Source organism: Osmerus mordax, chromosome 1 (genome assembly GCF_038355195.1).
Source record: "Osmerus mordax isolate fOsmMor3 chromosome 1, fOsmMor3.pri, whole genome shotgun sequence".
Taxonomy (NCBI): domain Eukaryota; kingdom Metazoa; phylum Chordata; class Actinopteri; order Osmeriformes; family Osmeridae; genus Osmerus; species Osmerus mordax.
The window spans coordinates 3,954,863-3,974,973 of NC_090050.1; the positions used below are offsets into that span (position 1 = coordinate 3,954,863).

Genomic DNA, 20,111 nt, shown 5'->3' on the forward strand with positions numbered 1-20,111 from the left:
ATAGAATTTAATCTGACTGCAACCATTCAACATATGACTGTCTTCTGTTATCATAAGCAAGGGAGCCCTGAGACAAATAGAATAACTAGTTCGTAATTTTTTTTTTATGTACAAGAATAAAAATTTAATAAAAATAAAATAGATTTTTTAAATTTGTGAATCGATGTGAATCGCTAGAAGACTGAATCGCGAGTGAATTGATTTTTTCCCCGACCACTACTACCGTATTTATGTATTTGACTATGTCACACTCTTTTTCATAGTTTGGCTGGTCCTGCGACATATAGTCAGGTGCGACTTGTATTTCAAAATATATTAGTGGTGGGCCGTTATCGGGCGATAAAAATAATATCGCCGTTAATCTATTCTCAAAGTTGGGTTGGGAGCTGGGTCTATACTACGCAAGCTATGATGACTTTCACCTTGATATTTTAGCGCGGATGTATACCTAGCCGAATTGCACTGTAGGGGGCGAGAACAAGTCTTCGAAGCTGTGTGTATGCCTTGTGTATGAAATTATCACATCAAACGTGACGTGCTAACATGGATGCAGCTATGAAGCCGCCTGGTTTGCTTCAGGGAAAATGTATTTTTAAGAAGCTTCCCAATGGAAACCTCGACAAGACTAAGGTTGTTTGCACCTTGTGCTATGCGGAATTAGTTTACTGTAGGAGTTCTTCCAGTCTCAAATACCACCTAAACGCAAAGCATTCCTTAGCTAATGCGGAAGATGCCAGGCCAAGCACTGATGTAGCGCAGGGGAAGTGTCGTCGTCAAACTACGATGTTTGAGTGCAACCAAGGCAAGCCCGTCAGCACAGCTCTATCAGCCAAGTTAACTAATTTAATAAACAGTTAATAAACACAAGTACATCTTATTGAACATAATTTATTATTTTCATCTCAAGCCGTTTGTGATGCATTTTGGAAACAAGGGATGAGCTCCTGGTCTAATGCGCCACCTGGCTTGAGAAACCCGTTCTCAAAGACTTACTTTTAGTCATTATTTGGGTAGCACACATATTCTGAATGCCTTTGGCGGAATTCAAATGAGCCATTTTAATCTATATTAATCTATATTAACGCCAAGATTACAGTGAGATTAATCTAGATTACAAAAAAAATCTATGACCACCACTAAAATATATGTAATTTAACATGTTTTTAAATGTTAATTCATACTGACTGACATGAACCAATGAGTTCAACGGATTCAGTGATGTGGAATGAGATCGAGAGCTTGGTGAACTAGCTTACCGGTGACTTGCTTGTTGGACTCTCTAGCTTGTAATGCTAATTCAACCTATTCAGCCTCCCAGGTTTGTTCTTTATGCTATTGTGTAGCTGAATAACTGTTAATGTGTTACGTTACATTTACATTTAGTCATTTAGCAGACGCTCTTATCCAGAGCGAGTTACAGTAAGTACAGGGACATTCTCCCCGAGGCAAGTAGGGTGAAGTGCCTTGCCCAAGGACACAACGTTATTTTGCACGGCCGGGAATCTGACCCCCTTGGGTCAGATGGAATAGGTGTCCGGTATGTTAACGACCCCCACGTTAACATACCGGACACCTATTCAGCCTGTGTGCTATTGTGTAGTTGAATAACTTGCCTTTCGAGATTAAATGTCTGTTCTTGGTCTTGGATTTTGTGAAATAAATTTCGTAGATTCTTGGATTTATAGTCCAGTGCGACAATTTTTTTCCTCTTCATGATGCATTTTTTGACTGATGCGACTTATACTCTGGAGCGACTTGTAGTCGAAAAATAAGGTAATTAGAAACTAGCATAGAGTTTTTACACCATTTCGTGTTGATATAAACACACAAGCCACAGTCCAATTTATTGTTCTGGGAGCAAACATTTGAGAGCAGGATAAACGGGAGAGTAAGCAGAGATCGTAGCTTCAAGAAGAATCAGAATCAGAATAGGATTTATTCGCTATGAAAGTTTGCATAGACAAGGAATTTGCTTTGGCAGGAAGGTGCATACAATAAACATATAGGAACCTAAAATGTTAATATGTGGACTATCTATACTAAGTGTACATAAACTAGCATTACTAAGTGGAATTAGAATTAAATAAAATATACAATAAGATCAAATGTAAGTTGCCGTAATTTACAATATAAAAATACAAAAATACAAATATGACAAAAAATACAAATGTACAAGATACAATTTTGTAATGCAGTGCAAAATACAGTGTGTTTTAAGCAGGAAGTCATCAGAGTCAGTGTGGACCCTTGGCCTTGTTGAAGAGGCCAACAGCGGAAGGGAAGAAACTGTTTTTGTGGCGAGAGGTATTGGTCCTGATGGACCGCAGCCTTCTGCCGGAGGGGAGTGACTGAAACAGGGAGTGTCCAGGGTGGGAGGAGTCGGCCACAATCTTCCTCGCTCGCCTCAGGGTCCTCGAGGTGTGCAGGTCCTCAAGGGTAGGCAGATTGCAGCCAATCACCTTCTCAGCAGTGCGGATGATACGCTGCAGCCTGCTCTTGTCCTTGGCAGTGGCAGCAGCGTACCAGACGGTGATGGAGGAGGATGGACTCAATGATGGCTGTGTAGAAGTGCACCATCATTGTCTTTGGCAGGTTGAATTTCTTCAGCTGCCGAAGGAAGTACATCCTCTGTTGTGCTTTCTTGATGAGGGAGCTGATGTTCAGTTCCCACTTGAGGTCCTGGGAGAGGATAGTGCCCAGGAAGTGGAAGGACTCCACAGTGTTGACTGGGGAGTCACACAGGGTGATGGGGGTGAGTGGGGCTGTGTTCCTCCTGAAGTCCACAACCATCTCCACTGTCTTAAGAGCATTGAGCTCTAAGTTGTTGGGTATTGTAAGAGTGCAAAGATAAAAATATTCTTCACTACATCAAAATGACACTTTTAGCGTTAATGGAACTGCTATTCTAGGTGTGCTTCTCAGGTAAATCCTTGTGCCTAACTGAAATGAGTAGCCTAAAATAATAACACAAACTACTTATCGTACAGTGCAATATAGTTTTTGTGCCTGCAATACAACTTAAAGATCCTGTAAAGTGGACCTGGAAACAATTTTTAAGTTCGCCACACCACAGAATAATGTGTTATTAACTACCCATCCAAATTCGAATGAAAAAATAACACCGACAAGTATGTTAAATTAGGCTGTGAAATCGCGAAAAAATCAGCAGTCTTCTCTGCTCGAGACTGCGGGGGCGTGTCGCCTGAAGGAGCTGAAGCTCCGCCCCTCGCTGCCTAGTGCCTACCTCCGACCCAGATAATGGACGCTATGTCAAGCCGAACAAAACCGTATAGAATTACCATTTATTTGTTCAATGAGTGAAACATACAGATGCATATAAATGAAATGTTCCCGTGAGCTGTAACACAGGAGTAAACATTTACAGTAGAGACAGCAGACAGTGAGTTCTCCAACTAGGCTACTTCTAACACATTAGCTACCATTTCACCAATATACCATCATTCTACACCGAGTAGCCTAATATCAATTTAGCGGTTTGCACTAACTCATAGCAGAGATACCTCTGGAAAAGTTATCTAGTATAATTATAACAAGCACACAGAACTGAGTGATGAACTGCTGGCGGCGGTGGATGGTCCAGGTGCGACCGGAGGCTGAACGGCTGGAGGGGCGATGCTCGGTACGGCTCCGCGCTGCAAGAGAAGCCGTGTGTTGGTGAACCCCGTCTGTCTCTGGTCCATGTTAAAACTGTCCGCTGTGAAATGGTCAGTGCAGAGGCGGCTGTTGGAGTTTATCCGAAGCTTTCCATGAGCGTGGCTCTTCACAAAATCTATCCACCTATTTTTCCTTTCATTATCAATAGGGAACTTAAATGGCATTGCAGCGCAGCTGGAGTTCTTGCATCCAGGGAAGATGCAGTTGCGGGTGGTGGGAGACATCCAGAAGCTAGCTAGCTAGCTGATGTAGGCTACAATAACAGTACAGCAGGAGGAGCCATTCAGTGATCTGACGTAGATAGGGCGAAATGACGTAGATAGGGCATTTTTTGGCTCCGCCCATTAAAACCTGATCTGAAAACGGAAGAGAAACTGTTCTTCGGTTTAACTCCACATTTCAGTGTGACAAAGTTTTAGCGCTTTGCACATGCTTTCAGGAACTCATTTCACACATATATAATGTACTTAGAAGCAAAACATGGAATTTACTTTACAGGATCTTTAAGGTTGTGTTAAAAGCGGCACACACAATAATAATATTAAAACAATAAACTAAAATATAAACGACTGTCCAAACTAGAGAATGCTCCTGAAGAACTAGTCATTTTCTGTTAAAATTGGGATACATTAGTAAAGGCTACACTAGACGCATTACCTGTTACACAGAGACTGAAAATAGGGCTAAAGGTAGAATTAGCATGTACATCTGACGATTAAGCAATGAAACCTCTGAAAACAATACATTCTGTACTTTAAAGCCTGTATTTGCAAATTAAATAACAAACAAGAAATGTACCTTATGCTGATGAAAGTATGTGATTTATCATTGCGTGATAGTACTATCAGCTCAATCTAGCAACAGGAGAAAACGTCATGAGTTTGCGCAAGCGCGTTGAAGGGGAAACGGAACCTGAATTCTCTGGAACTGTTTGCAAACTCCGGCAATGCTTGTTTAATTTTCCTCACTGTGAAACCGTTGTTCATAGAAAAATGCTGTACCATAATGTCCCTTGTTTGAGAGTGAGAACAGAAACACTAGGTGTAGCTGAGCCTGGTTAACCTTAAATCGGTTAATCACTTCATCCCTGGTGGAGCATAATGTATTTTCATAATTTTAAAATGTAAAAGCCCTGTAGTTAAACAAATTATTTTTTACATAATGGTGTAAAGAAAAGAAAAAAGTCTGTATGAATTCAGACATTTTTTGTGAATTCCTGTTAATACCCCAAAATTGGGAAATTCCATGGACATTGAATCTCTTCTCCTCAGAAGCATGATAAAATGTCCTGCATCTCTAATTCCATTTACTATGGCAAGAGTGTGTACAAAATGAACAATGTTGTACTTGAAAACTGGTTACTGTTTGAGAAAATGTGAAGCATGACAGTTTGCCACAAAGAGTTTCTCATTCTGGGGCAGAAGTTCAATACATGTTTTATGTAATCTTCAGGATGACCATGCTTCCCTATTCCATTCTAATCTCTCTGTATGTTTTATTCTTTTGTTTAAAGGCTACCTGTGTTTACTCAGAGTAAAAAAGCAGAATAGAAGAATCTTGTACCACATGCTCATGATTTTTTTGCACTTAACAAAACCTGTGCACTGTTGCGGTTCATTCACTGGATCACAGCAAACCATGTTGTTGTGGTTCTGTTGTTTCAGCATATTTGTCGGTCGTCAACTTTGGCTGGATGGGGAGAGCTGTACGGGCGTACAGGCTACAACTACATTTTCTCAGGTACTTTGTCTCGATTCTAAAGTGCGGTATACAATTGCCCCCCATTTCTTTTCAATAGAAATCACATGATTTAAAAGCTTCCTTGGGCCTAGTGCAAAATGTTTACCTTCTTTCTCTCGCACGCTTGCTCTCACTCTCGCTCTCTCTCTATCTCTCTATCTGTCTGTCTTCTCTCTATACAGGTGGGACCGATGACACGTGGGCAGAGTCCGAGGAAGTTTTAGAGGACGATAGTGCAGTGAGGTGAATGTCTTTCAGACTGTTACCATGAGAAGGAAGTGTTACTCTGTTTTGGATTCCCGCAAAGACTGCGGCTTGTGTTTTGTTGAGTTACATTTTTATTTATATTGGGATACCGCAAAGACTGTGGCTCGAGATACCACAAAGATTGCAGCCTGTGTTTTGTTGAGTTACATTTTTATCCAGTTGGGAAACCGCAAAGACTGTGGCTTGAGATACCGCAAAGACTGCGGCTTGTTTTCAGAAGGGCTTTATTACTTTTATTATTTGTATTATTGTTTTTATGGATTTTATGTAAAGCACCTTGAGCTGCAATTCTTGTATGAAATGTGCTATATAAATAAAGTCTTATTATTATTTAGGGATGCACCGAATCCAGATTTTTGGGGTTCGGCCGAATACCGAATCCACTGGTTAAGATTCTGCCGAATCCGAAACCGAATACCCAATCCTACTCCATCCACCCAAAAAAGAATAGGCAACATCATGCCAGGAAGACAAGTGGGAAAAACTATTTTGACAATTATCATATGCCTATCTCAAGATCCAATCAATATCCAAAATATTAGCCTTTTAGATTTCTTGAATTTCTTTCGGATTTTTCATACGCAAATGTTTTAACAGCGGAGATGTTGTGTATTATTTAGGGTCCTTGTCACCACGAGACAATTCGGCATTGCAAATTAAACATATAGCTCGACTTGAATCGCCTTCTTTCGACTGAAAGTACTGCCAAATAACACTTTTTCTGCTCACGAGTTCCATTTTCACTTTCTCTCAGCCCACTGCATTGAATGGTCCTTCATTGAATGGGTTCGTGGAAAACAATTATAATGTTTGCCCGAAACCGAACCTCGTCAAAAAGCCCAATATTCGGCCGAAACCGAATCCTGGATTCGGTGCATCCCTATTATTATTATTATTATTATTATTACTCTTGACATCAGCATGCAATTACAGTGAAAGACAGAACATTTCTGAAACTCTTTTTTTTTTTATCCATTAATACCCCTCTCTTCTTTGCTCTCCCATCCACGTCAATCTCCTTTATATCTGTCTCTTTCTTTTCATCTCATTTTGCCAATCTGCCTATTTTGTGCTACTTCTCTCTCCCGTTTCACTCTTTTGCACCATCGCTTTGCTCTTGTGTTCTCTCTATCCATCACTCTCTCTTTCCCCTCTAGGAATGGGGAGGTGCAGCTCTTTGACAAGGTGCGAGGCCTGGACATCAAGCTGCTACGTTACCTGTCCGTGCGCTACATCTGTGACCTTATGGTGGAGAACAAGAAGGTCAAGTTTGGCCTAAAGTAAGTATGGAAGAAAGGAACCATCAGGCTTTGAATGCCTGGTGATTAACCATTTTCTAACCATATATGAGACCAGAGTCTCTAAATGTGTCGTGGGGCTTTTGGACCTTTCCATGCAAGGTGGAGGAAGGGTGGTGTAATATGTGCCTCTCCGTGTTAGAGCGCAAAATAAAGCCAGTGGTCCTGTGGTGTGTGATTCAGTGTTTAAAACAGTCACAGTCCAACTTGCTTTCTCTCCCTTTATCTCTCCAGTGTCACCTCCTCCGAGAAGGTAGACAAAGCCCAACGCTATGCAGACTTCACCCTTCTTTCTGTGCCTTACCCAGGTAAAAAATTCTAAGCCCCACCCGGTATCTGCCTCATCACACTACTGTCATGTACCATAGTATACTGTATTACAGTTACAGAAATATGATTGCTTCACAGGTAATGCATGATATTGTTTTGTACATTTGTAAGTGTTTCCCCTAGGATTTCTTTCAGGGGGGGTGGTAGACTTAAATTTTACTTTAATTTTTAATGGAAGTCATGTGACAGGCCCTGCAAGGCAGCGGGAGATAGCTGGCAACGCAAGCCAGGCAAACAGGCTGCCGAGCAAGAGAAGCGAACCCTATTCTGTGTTTATTAGGGCATTTGTGGACAATCAATTTCAGTATGTTGCCAGTCGAAATGAAACTAGCTAGCATAACACAGCTAGCACAACAAGGAATTAAATGCTCTTCCCAGCACCACACAGAGCCGCTTGCGAGGAGCGAATAGGCAAATTCACTGACAGTATGGAGGTTTTTAAGGGTCAAAACAAAATATATAAATAATTTAATGCATGAATGAATAAATACTTAATTTAATGCTTAATTGACACCATAAATAAATATACGTGAGACATTTAATATATAAATGTTACATGTACATATACACACAGGGCCGTTGCTAAGACTAGGCTAAATTAGCAAAAAAAAAAAAATTTAATTAAACGGCTCTGTGTGGAGCTGGGATTAGCATATACTTCCTTGAATTTAGCTGAACAGACTGAGACACATTTCAATTCCCATGCTTTCTTAGATCAAATTGAGGGGGTCTCTGAAAGAATAAGAATGATAGCCCTGACTGACACAGACATTTATGAGACTCTATTCACTATCCTCTCAGCAATGGCGGCTGCTGGTCTTTCAAATAGGGAAGCTAATTTTCGGCCTATATCATATACATTTTCCATTTATTTTGCTATTTAACTGGCTAGTTCACCCCTACGACAGTAGCCTAGCCTACTGTATGAATGAACGAACCAATATTAAACTTGAAGGAAATGTGGAAATTAGGTTAAACTGTAACAAGGTGTATAATTGTATGAAATGTATGATGAAAATTGGCTAGCAATTTCGCCTAGCAAATACCAAGAAATAGGTTGCTGCAGTTTGTCTTTCAACTACACTTGCAAAATCTGCGATGGGACTGAGCTCGAATAGCTTTGGCGATTCCGTTTTTTATCGTACAAAATCGCTGTCAATCAAAAGGAGATGCAGTCTTTCGACAGACCCTCCAATCATCAGGCAGAAGCTCGGCATCCAGGCCAGCCCACTCCTCCATTCACCCCCAGAGACGCTGGGCGTCCGTGGGCGAGACATAATCGCAGCATTTATCCTATGACCGTATAGTTTTGAAGCACTGAAAAAAACTGCAGCCCCATTGAAGTCCATGGACGCTGGGCTTCAACAGGGAAATGCACTGTGACGCTACGGGAAAGTATGAGAAGGAAATCGAGTCAGTCGACCTGCTACTATATGTAGCTGATTCTGAACAAACTCGTCTTCGAGATGAACGTGTTCTAATGCATTTAAAATGTTAACACAATAGTAAATATTTTACCATTAATTCTTTGACATTTTAGGGGAAGCCGAGCTTCCCTTGCAGTCTTAAAGAAATCGCCACTGCCTCGCAGAGATAGTATAGCAACTATGATTGACCAATCAGAGGATTTAACCCGCCCACTGACTTTGGATGGATGAAGTTGTCAGATTTATTTTGCTGCAGCAAGTTACACTATGGATAAATGAAAGTATAAATAATGTGAACAAATTAATACATATATGTATGTAACATTTATATATTTATTGTAATTTATACATTTGTCAATTAGGCATAAAATTATATAATTAGTCATTTATTTAAGCATTGTATTGTATAATGATATACTAGTTCATGTATTTAAGCATTCAATTATATATTTTTTTATGTATTTATATATTAAGTGTTGGCCCTTTTAAAAGCCTCCATATTCCAGGGGATCAGCAGTCCTAGTGTACTCAGCGACAGGTGATCAGGTGAAAATAACAAGGGCAACGTTGCACGAACAACGTTGCAAATTAATTGAACTTTTGAGGCGACGAGCAAGAAGCAAATTGCCTGTGTGTGAAAACAGCTTTTTTTCACGGGTCTGTCTTTTTGTTTTTTGTACAATATATAGCCTATTTATGTTTTTTTTTTTTGTCAATTCTTTTAAGGGGGGCAAGAGGTTGTTTTGGGGCGGTGCGCCACCCCTCAAACAATGGTGGGGGAAACACTCATTCACCAGTATATGTGGGGTTGTTGACTCTTATGTCCCATGCTTCCAGGATGTGAGTTTTTCAAGGACTACAAAGACAGAGACTACACTGCTGAGGGACTGGTGTTCAATTGGAATCAGGTTCGCTAAGAAAAAAAAGTTGAACTTCTTGTTTATGCTATTCTTAACTTTAAATATAACTCTTGGGTTCTGTCTTGACAGGACTTTGTAGATGCGCCTTTGACAATCCCCACGTGCTTTACCAAGAACTTGAACATTGACTGGAGTGAATATCAGGTACCTCGCATTTACTCACCAGTGTAACGTGGACTGCTAGTATTATCAGTCTCACATTGACACCTGTAGGTCAGTCACGGAAATGCACTCAAATTAAATTACAAATATTAAGTTTACCTTTTAACATGTTTGACAATTTGCATTTCCACCAAGCACCTTCAAATGGAAACATCTAGCCTTTGGTCAAATCATCGTTTTGATATATTGTATGTTGAAGTTGTTTTCTCTTTGTCCAGTCTTGGGACCTGGTGCAGCAGACCCAGAACTACCTGAAGCTGTTGCTTCACATCATCAACAATGATGGTAAGTGGTCATTCAACACTTAAGGCCGATTTATACTTCTCAGTTTTTACGGATACGGACACAGGGAACGCCCTCTCCGACGAGGAATTCCCTCTCCGTGCCCTCTCCGAGCCCCTCGGAGAGCTCTACGTGCACCTCCTGACTTTCCTGTCCGTCCGTCATTTTACGGATACCCCTTGGCTGTGATTGGTCCGTATTAAGAACCGCTTGCGGCGGGGGCGGGGTTGCCGTGATAAACAGGACGAACAGAATCCTTTGACTGCCATTGGTGTAAGTTTTTACAATTCATATTTCAGCTAAGTACATGTAAATCAGCATCTGAATTAAAATGTGACGAGAAATGGGCAGTGTAGTTGCTGAAAATGTTGCTGAAAAAACGGCTAATTTGTACATTTGCTCCGACTTCTCGATAACCTAGGTAAATAAACACTCAACGACGACTTACAAAAAAACGTTGCGCCACCTACTCTTCTGGCGGTGAATTGTTTTCAGCACCCACAGCCTTCGGAGTACTATAAATTGAACCAATCCGTCCGTCCGTCTGTCCGTAACGGAGTCGGAGAAGTATAATTCGGCCTTTAACCCCTGCTAGCTGGGAAGGGAAATCTACTTAGCATGTCTTTGGGCAAACTGGATTAGCTGTCTCTTTTTGAATATTATGTATTTTCTTATTTTAACTTAGTTCCAAGGTCTGCTGATTGAAAGGTCATTGCAATATGAGAGTAACTTTTAATCATATAAATTATTTAGTAATTTGTAATTATGCATCTTAAGGGGAAGTAAAACATATTTTGAATTTTAAAATGAGTTTCCATTCATAGAAACCTGTACCAAGTCATCCCGGGTAGTTTTGTTTAGAACCACTTAAAGACTCTGTGTTATTTAAAATAATGGGTTTGTTTGCATTTTAGCAATACCAATGGAAAAAGGTGGACCCATTAACCTCTTGGCTTAAAAAACTGTTCTCTCCTTCCAGAAGAGAGCGGCCTCCTGGTGCACTGTATATCTGGTTGGGATCGGACTCCCCTCTTTGTGTCCCTCCTGAGGCTTTCACTGTGGGCTGTAAGTGTTTGCCTCCCCACTATGTCTTCTCCTCTACCTCCTTCCACTGAATCTCACTCCACATAAGTCTGTCACTTAGAAAGGAATATTAAATTTAGCAGTATAAATATGCAGCACCTTTCAAGACAGGCCGATGGGAGGAGGTAACAATATTATTTGATGTGTCCGGGGCAATGATTTTCCTGCGTTTGATTACGGTACTCCTTTCATGTTTTTTTTTTCTTCCTAGGACGGAGCTATCCACTCCAGTCTAGAACCTGCCGAAATCCTGTACCTGACCATTGCCTATGACTGGTTCCTCTTTGGGTACTCTCCCCCACCCCTCTGCTCCCTCCATCTCACCAGCGCCTCATAACACCATATTACTTACAGCACATGACTCCAAGATACTTTCTTAAGGGACAAGTTTGAACAGCATGCCCCACCCAAGCCATCTGGTTACTCGGCTAGATGTCCCATCCCCTTTTTCTGTCTTTCTTTTTTTCAGTCTTTTGCTTGTATTACCTCCTTTATAAATACCATTACGGCGGGGGGGGGGGGGGGGGGGGGACTTGAGCACCTTTCAAAAGAAAAGCGTACCATCGGTAGTTCGGAAACGTATACAAATAAAAGTTAGATTTTTTGACTGAGCCGAAGCACACGTCTGTGACCGGAGGCGGCGCTACAATTAGGCAAAGTAGGCAGCCGAGGGCCCCAGAATGCCTGGGGCCCTGGTAAAAAAAAGAAAAAAGATTCTAAATAAAATGTACAAAAATATTACATATTTTGGGGTCAGATGGCTGAGCGGTTAGGGAATCGGGCTATTAATTGAGAAACACTGGTGTAGAACTCCCTTGGACAGTATGGTTTATCTGTTGAGGTGCAATTGATCAAGGTTTGTTCTGAGTGGAAGTCTGAGGGAGATGGATAATTAGTTGTTCCATGGTCTGTTTGAAGTTATTATGCCAGGTACATCTTGTGTAACTCTGTACAATGCTTTGATATTGAAAACTTTAATTAAAAGTTTAAACTCAAGGTCACATAATTCTGTGTGATATTGTTAGATGGTATAAAAGACACATCATCATAATATGTTTACATTGTAAGCAATAGCGCCTTGCCCTAATTCATTTGTTTTCTGTGCATGTTCCTCCTTCAGTCATATGCTGCCTGATCGCCTCACTAAAGGAGAGGAGGTGAGAACAAAAGCTGCTAAAATAACTAAATAAGGATGTGATATCTTTAGCCATTCGACATTTCATTAATCCATAATTTTCATGTTTCATTGTGTTTATTGCAAGTTTTCCATATGACGCTGTCTCAACTAAGTCTACAAGTTCATGAATAGAATGTTGTAATGGTACATTGTAATAAGTTATTGGCCAAGGCTTAGAAACTATGGGGTAGTATTGTGTTTCTCTAATTGTCAGATTTACCTTTGACTGACCCCCGTCCCCTCCCGACAGATTTTTTTTTTTTGCTTCAATTTTCTGAAGCACATTGTCTCAGAGAAGTTCTCTGCTGTTAAGAAACAAAGGTAAGCATTATTGTAGACTTTTGTTAACTATAAAATAGAGGCCCTTTTGAAAACAAGTTGGGCTGTACACTCACCATATCATGATCCCAAGACATTCTTTTGAAATTGTAATACAGATTTTTATTTTCGCAATTGAAAAAAGTGTTTGTTTATGCTTTCTGTGTTCTTTGACCCCCCCCCTCTCATTTCTTGTCTATTGCTCGCCTCCACCTCCTTTCTTTGTCTCACTCTCTTACACACACACACACACACTCACTCGGTCACTCTGTCTGTGTGTTCTCTGTGTGTTATTTCACAACAGAAGAAAAAACTCCCAGTTCAAAGACACTGATTTCACAGTGGATGACCTATGCCAGTTGAGTAAGTTCTTCTACCCCCTTGTGGTGCATCCCCTGCACACAGTCACACTTTCATTATGGGATTGTACCTTCCTGCTGGACAGAGACATTATAAGCTACTTTTGAACCACTTGCTTGTCTAATTAAGGTGACTTGTATTTGTAGAGCTTATGTTATCGAGTAACGAGAATGCAAACTTATGTACTAAACGTAATGCTAACTTTAAGTTAAGTTTAAGTAAATACAAGTCCATGAGCAGGGCCTCACTTTTTTTCCTTTCTACTTAAGAGTATGTGTTGGGAAAAATATCTGGGGCGCCACCAGAAGTTACAGTTAAGTTAGCATCATGCATCTGCCACTCAGTGGGTTTAAAAAGCCCCTGTTACTAGAATATAGTCATCTAGTAGTCATCTACATAATAGCTGAAATGCAATGGCTATCTGAAACGAAGAGAACAAAATGCTTATCAAGAACACAAGAAAAGGAAAGGAAGCTACTTGAGTATTGAGATATCTTTGAGACCCCCTTGTCCTGGTCTGTGCCATATTGATTCTCATTCAAAAAGAGATGAAAGTGGCCAAAACCCCTTTTATGATTGGGGCGTTGGTGATGCCCGCCAACCCTTATTCCTTCTGTGATTGGTGTAGAGTCCCGGGACAGGGGCAGTGTGACCAGTCTGAGCAGTGACTTCTCTCTGATCACGGAAGATGCAGGGGGTGGAGCCTCCAGCCTCACCAATGACAGCATGGACCTGTTGTCCAGCCAACCACTGGCCTCCAGCTGGTGAGATCACTCCCATTCACCACAGTAGACAAAATCTCTGTTAGACTGATAATCAGAATTCAGGAACTGTATTTTAGACACTCATGAAATGAAGAAACCCTTAAATTGAGAATCTTTACAGACGTGTGTGTTGTTTTATTTATTTTTGTTATAAGTTAGGCATGTAGTAATGGTGAGATGCATATTGGAAGCTTGTTTTATTAGTTTACATCAAAAAGTTAAAAGAATTGTTGCTTTCCCAGGAGGAAAGGTCCTACCTCGTCCCCCCAAACAGTGATGTGGAACAGGCCCCTGCTCCTTGACGAGCGCCTGAGCCATCCACTCAGCGAGGGCAAGTCCTCCAGCTCCTCCTCCTCCAACCAATCAGAGCAGGGTTTCACACGCACCGGCAGCAGCCCATTGGCCGTGCCAGGGAAGAGGTGATCACTTAATTGGCTGGAAGAGACAGAATAATCATGTCTTGCTCTGTCCCTTTTCCTATTCTTTTATTAGTTTTTTTTCCATCCTCTTATCAATTTTGTGTGTGTCTGCTGTTCTGTAAGAGAGCATCAGCACTTGCACTGATATCTATAAAACCTGTTTTTTGTTCTCTTAGAGGTAGTGTGTGCATTAGCAAGTTCCACAGGAGGTTGGAGTGCCCAAGTCGGTTATTTTCATAAAGCTTGCAAATGCCTGCTCAGACCAGAGCTGTGCATTGTATCTGGGCTGAAGTGGTTGAATGTAAATAAGGCGTATGTGGGGGTAGTGATAAATATATATATATATATATATAGAGTCTGCCTGTGTTGTGTAATGAAGGATGCAATTTGGATTGTGAAGAGTTTATTGCTCCTGCATGAGTGTGTCATATTGAGGAAAGAATGTCTACCTGGTCTTTATCTTTCCTCAATGTAGATGCAAGTTGGAGATGTCTTGCAAGTCATAGAAATGGCACACACACGATAACTACTTTTTGTTGTGCGATATATTGCACCAAAATTAATTGCGATAAATGATATTATTGTAATTTTCAGACCATTTTATGCCACTGATTACATAATGACAGGGCTGGGGTATGTATCTGGTCTCTAAACACTTTGACTGCAGAGTCCAGTCAAAGTCAAAGCTCATATTTAAGCTTGACCACATATCTGTAGTGGCAGAGTAAAAGGAGATGTCTTTTATCTCCTTCAGAATGTCGTCTTTTACTTTATTGTACAAGGATGGAATGGCAGTTTGGGAGATGTACGTTTTCTTTGGCAATTCGAATTGTTTGTCAAAAGCAGCATATTTGTAACTGCTGGTTTTTCGACCGTGTTTACTGGCTGCATCTCTTTGGCTATATAGCAAGTTACGCTATCCGTGAGTGTGCGCCATTTTGCGCTGTCACGTTTATATTATATTTATGTTTATATTTGCGTCTGCTAAATGACTAAAAAATGACTAAATGTAAATATTTGCACTGTTGGGAAAAGGCATCTGTAACAGATAACTGTATGGAAGACGCCTTTCCAGCTCCAGCTGCAGTTGTTGTTCCCAGGTTGAAAAACTGGGTGGGATGGTTATGTTTTAGGTGAGGTTTTAGGTTAGTTGTGTTGCCTCTTTTCGTTGCCACCGTTTTTAAACAAAATCAACATACCGGCTCGTTCACGTTAATTGGCTCTCATCTCTTTCGGCTTAAAGCCAAAATGTTCCCACACCGGAGCTGAAGATTGCGGTCACGAAACAGAACACCTTATATCACAGTGGGTTCACGCTTTCTCTTCACCTGTTGGTGTCCGCTCTGTGTGTGTGTGTGTGTGTGTGTGTGTGTGTGTGTGTGTGTTTGGAGACGCTAGCCCCGCCTATGCTTTTGACACAGAAAGCAGACAAGATGACGCAGCGGGATCGACTAAAATGTTGGCGACATTCGTTTTTATGTAAAAATGAATATAATGATTATTTCTTTATATAAAAATGATCAGTTGCAATATATCGCAACACCAAAAATGATTGGCTCGTTTCCATATATCATGTGATACGCGACAGCTATGGAAGCTGGTGCTTTGGACTTTGGACTGTGATTGGTCTGCTTGATTAGGATAAGGATTCTTGAGGCAAAGCCATGGAAAGCCCCTCCCACTGACCTCACCTTAGCTTGGGTCTTGCTCAAATGCTTTTGACCCCTTGCCCTTTGACCGCTTGGTTCTCTCCTCCATTTATTTTGTCTCCGGTCTCCCTCCCTTCTCTTTTTCAATCCTGTTCTGTGGAATCCTCTCTCATTATCTGGACTCCATCCGTCTTCTCACTGCTTTTGCTCTCCTTTATTTGTCCTTGTGTTGCTGCAATCATTAATCCATCTCTCGTCTCCATTTATGTCTTGCTCTCTCTCTTTTGTCTATTCATTTCAATCTATTTTTGTTTATTAATTTCTAATTGCTATTCTGCACTCTGTCTCTCCTTTTTACTTCTCTGTACTTTACGTCTTTTTCTCTCTCTCCTTCCCTCTCTCCATCTTCTCTCTCCGTGTCCCACTCTCCCTCCATCCTCACTTCTCATTCCATCTTCGCCCCTCCCTCCCTCCCTCCATCTCTCTCACCCTCTCCCCAGGCTGGCGGCGGAGTATGCCCGCTCAGGCTCCTCCCTCTCCACAGAGTATGGCAGCTGGCAGATTGTCTCGGGCTGTGGCAGCATCCACGACCATGCCCCGTACCTGCTGCCCTCCGCCGCCGCCGCCGACTCACCCCTTCCCTTCAGCTTCCAGGATGAGGGGCCCAATGGACGAATGTGAGTCCTCCACTCCTGGTTTATTTCCCTTCCCTGCTTCCCACTTTCCCTTCACTGGTGAGGTCAATGCCTCCTGTCGGGATGGCCTGTGTGTGTCTGTGTCACCCAGAAATCTTTGTATAAATGAGGAAAAGATGGATGTGTATGTGGTGTGTTTAATTATCACAGGGGAACACCGGAATACAGTTGTGACCTAATTTCCTGAGTTAAACTCAGTTCTCTAGGAAAATTGTCTCTTAGTTGCGCAGAAAGGTTTGAAGAACGTATATTGTCTGCCGTGTTTGCTTCAGGTTTCAGAGTTACAGAAGCACTGTGTTCTGTAGACTTGTTTAGGTTAATCAAATTATTGCTTATTATTTAATTCTGCATTTGACATTTGAAGGAAAATAAAATGTGTCCAAATTTCCCCATTCGTTCCTGTTAATTCATGGAAATTCACAAGGAAAGTTTGTGGTTTGAAAATTCCTGGCTTTTGGAAACCTTATCTGTATGTTGGTTTTCAGAACAAAATGTTTGTATTTCAGACTCTGGGGTACTTTTTAACTGTGAGATATTTTATGAAATTTTCAACTGGTATGTGATGTGAGCTGTACCCTTTTAATGTAAAGTCATCAAAATATAATGTAAAAACTAGGGCTGTGAAATTATTTTATTAATCACAGGTTTCTGTGGATTAATCCTGATTAAATACATATTACCGTTTTTTTTTGGTATATGTGTATATTGTGCTTTGATGCTCGAGTCCCCCCATTGCCACTCGCAAAATTTCGGTGAACTCCTCGTCCTCAACAATATTAATCAGTCTACAGCTTTTTGCAATCCATTTAGCAACTGTGCTAGTCAACTTGTCACAGGCAGACTTAGTGAGGGGCCTACGCTGTTCAGTGAGGGTGGTTTGGCGCATTCCACTTGAACTCCCCTCGCCGACCAACGCATGCTTCACGTTGAGGTGGCACGTTAGGCTAGTATTGCTTCGGTGAAACGATAACGTCTTCCCGCAGAGTGTGCATATCACTTTGGTTTTATTGAATGTTCCATCTTTGTTTTTTTGGAACACGAGCTTCCCATCCAGAAGTTCATCAGAATTATCCATGTTTTGTTTGTTTGGATAGCAGCTGCCGTCTGACTGCATTAGAGCGGGGACTAGTGCAGATTGGGTGGAATTGTGGGTATATGACGTTATATGCAGGGTTTTCTTTAACAAATGAATCCTGTAATTTAATCATAAGTTAATGCGTTATTTTTTACAGTTCTAGTAAAAACATAACCTAATTACTACTGAATGGCCTCCAGCAAATCATATTTTCTGTACAAGTCTTTTTTAGGTAGAGCAAGAAGATGGCAAAAGTTACACTCAAACACATGTTGTTAGTGTAGTGACTTTTTATTATACAGCAGGGGCGAAAATGTCATATATACTTTGGGGGGGGGACAATTACTTTTAATTAATTAATACATTTTCTCAAGTGTAATTTTGGAGGGGGACACACCAAAAGTAGTGCTGTAATGTAACGTAATGTATTTTGAGGAGGACAAATCGTATTTTGCCTAGGATTGTTTAATATTGAAAATATATATATAGACCCCTTGGACAAAAATGAGCCAGAAAATGCACTGTTGTGTTCGGCCGAACAAGTGGAAAAAAACAAAACAACAATTCCGCTTTTAATTACGAGATTTAGCAACTTTAGAGGTTTAGCAACGTGACACATCGGCCTGTACAACCAGGTACTTAGCCAATACAAATATTAAAATAAAATAATATTTAGGGGCCGTCAACAAACTACTGAAGTAGGCTAAGTAGGCTTATGTCTAGGATGATTATTCATTTGTTGTGGGTTCATCCAGTTGTTGTTTTGCTGTATTCCGCGTATTGAATTGGATGTCGTGTTTTCATGTGGTGTTTCAAACTTGTTGTGGAAAAGTGGTTCGGCACCGTACCCCTTCTTGAAATTTCTGCTGAACAAACACTGAAGATTGTAAATTTTCTGTCCTTATCAGAAACTTTGAGGTATCCACATCGCTGACATGATTACCCTTTGCTAGTTTGTGCCGTGATAATGGCTAGAATGAATGGGAGTGAAATCTGTGCGTTGAGCCCTGAGGGGCATTTTTGCCTTTTTTTCCTCTTTTGGACAAAAAACTGAATGCAAAAAAAGAAAATGACAGCTGAAATGGAAAAGATTCAAGTTGTGCTGCTCTTGAATATGATGCACTGCTTTGAAAACTGGGTCATTGAGTCAATGCTGTAAAAGACATGAGCAGTAGTAGGTAAGCATATTCAAAACTCCCAAAATGCTAAACATAATGCCTGAAATGATAGGCTTAAAGCTAGGGATGCGTACTGATAAGATTTTAACGATTCCGACTCCTTATCAATTCCTGCTTATCGATTCGATTCCTTTTCGATTCTCCCCTCTACAGCCAACTAGGTCTGTGCGTCCTGCTGCCCCCCACACACACACTCGTTCTAAACGAATTTCTCAAACTGGCTTTGACTGGCTCTGAAATGAGCTAATACCTACCACCTCTAGGCCTCTTCAGGCCTCTGTTTTCTAAACAAAATCTAGTCGGAGATAGAAACTTTCAGTTTCCTTGTGTTCAAGCTTCTATTACTCAACACCAGTAGGACTTACAGGGGTCCTAACAACAGGGGAAATAACTTCAGTGTCACCTTTCAAACAAGACCATTTACATGCATGTACTCAATGGTTCAACAACAGCTTTCAATGTACTTTGGGTATGTTGTTTATGCGTTTTCAGGCACATTTAACAGGACTATTAAAAGATTAAACAATTAAAATGCTCAGTTTAATAATGGGACACGCGAACGTTTGCTGATAACACACGCCGCCCCGATAACGTGAAATGATCAATAAGATCAATACTAATGGGAGACGAATGCCGGAGCTAAAATGTATGCTTCAAACGACGGGACAGAAGATAACTAGATCGACTACACACAATAAAGGCAAATTGCTTCACACAGTTGCAAGTGGTTGTGATCACTTTTGAGCAGTTTAGCTCTACCTTAGATAGTTAGAGATGGAGCGCGAACGTTAGCTGCACTGCTGCATGCATCGAACACATGACGTTCCAGTAACTTTATTCCATGCTGTGTGTTCAAATGCTTCTTCATATTTGTAGTATTTACTCCCTTCGACGAAATATACTTTTTACACGCATTACAAGTGGCGTTGTTGTCATTTTGTCGTGTGAAATACAACCAAACTTTAGAACGCTTCTTCCTAGTTGCCATGTTTGCTGCAGTCTGTCTGAATAAACTATAAAAATTTGGGCATGCGCAACGGCACAGAGAATCGTTAACAGAATCGTTAATCGTCTGCTAACGATTCCAAGGAATCGATTCACTGGGAACCGGTACTAAACAAGAACCCTACTTAACCCTTGTGTTATCTTCGGGTCATTCTGACCCATCAGTCATTGTGACCCACCGTCTTATTGCGACAAATTTACCTCATACAAAAACAAAGTGAAGCATTTTCTTTTAACCGTTTGGCTGTCAGACCCCCCACATTGGAATGGTTAAAAGAAAATTATTT

The 20,111-nt window shown here is 40.9% G+C and overlaps 1 protein-coding gene across 3 annotated transcripts in view; it reads left to right on the forward strand.

Annotated features, from left to right (window-relative positions):
• Positions 1 to 20,111, forward strand: part of mtmr14 (myotubularin related protein 14) — a 36,112-nt gene that overhangs the window by 12,213 nt on the left and 3,788 nt on the right. Inside the window, exons 4-18 of one of the 3 annotated variants that reach the window (XM_067237940.1) lie at positions 5,340 to 5,415; positions 5,598 to 5,658; positions 6,840 to 6,962; positions 7,215 to 7,288; positions 9,575 to 9,645; positions 9,727 to 9,801; positions 10,038 to 10,104; positions 11,081 to 11,166; positions 11,396 to 11,472; positions 12,305 to 12,341; positions 12,612 to 12,682; positions 12,984 to 13,042; positions 13,668 to 13,803; positions 14,046 to 14,222; positions 16,372 to 16,548. In XM_067237940.1, coding sequence (XP_067094041.1) covers positions 5,340 to 5,415; positions 5,598 to 5,658; positions 6,840 to 6,962; positions 7,215 to 7,288; positions 9,575 to 9,645; positions 9,727 to 9,801; positions 10,038 to 10,104; positions 11,081 to 11,166; positions 11,396 to 11,472; positions 12,305 to 12,341; positions 12,612 to 12,682; positions 12,984 to 13,042; positions 13,668 to 13,803; positions 14,046 to 14,222; positions 16,372 to 16,548 — 1,367 coding nt within the window. The remainder of the gene's footprint in view (positions 1 to 5,339; positions 5,416 to 5,597; positions 5,659 to 6,839; positions 6,963 to 7,214; positions 7,289 to 9,574; positions 9,646 to 9,726; positions 9,802 to 10,037; positions 10,105 to 11,080; positions 11,167 to 11,395; positions 11,473 to 12,304; positions 12,342 to 12,611; positions 12,683 to 12,983; positions 13,043 to 13,667; positions 13,804 to 14,045; positions 14,223 to 16,371; positions 16,549 to 20,111) is intronic. The other 2 variants (XM_067237948.1, XM_067237957.1) reach the window with 2 other exon arrangements.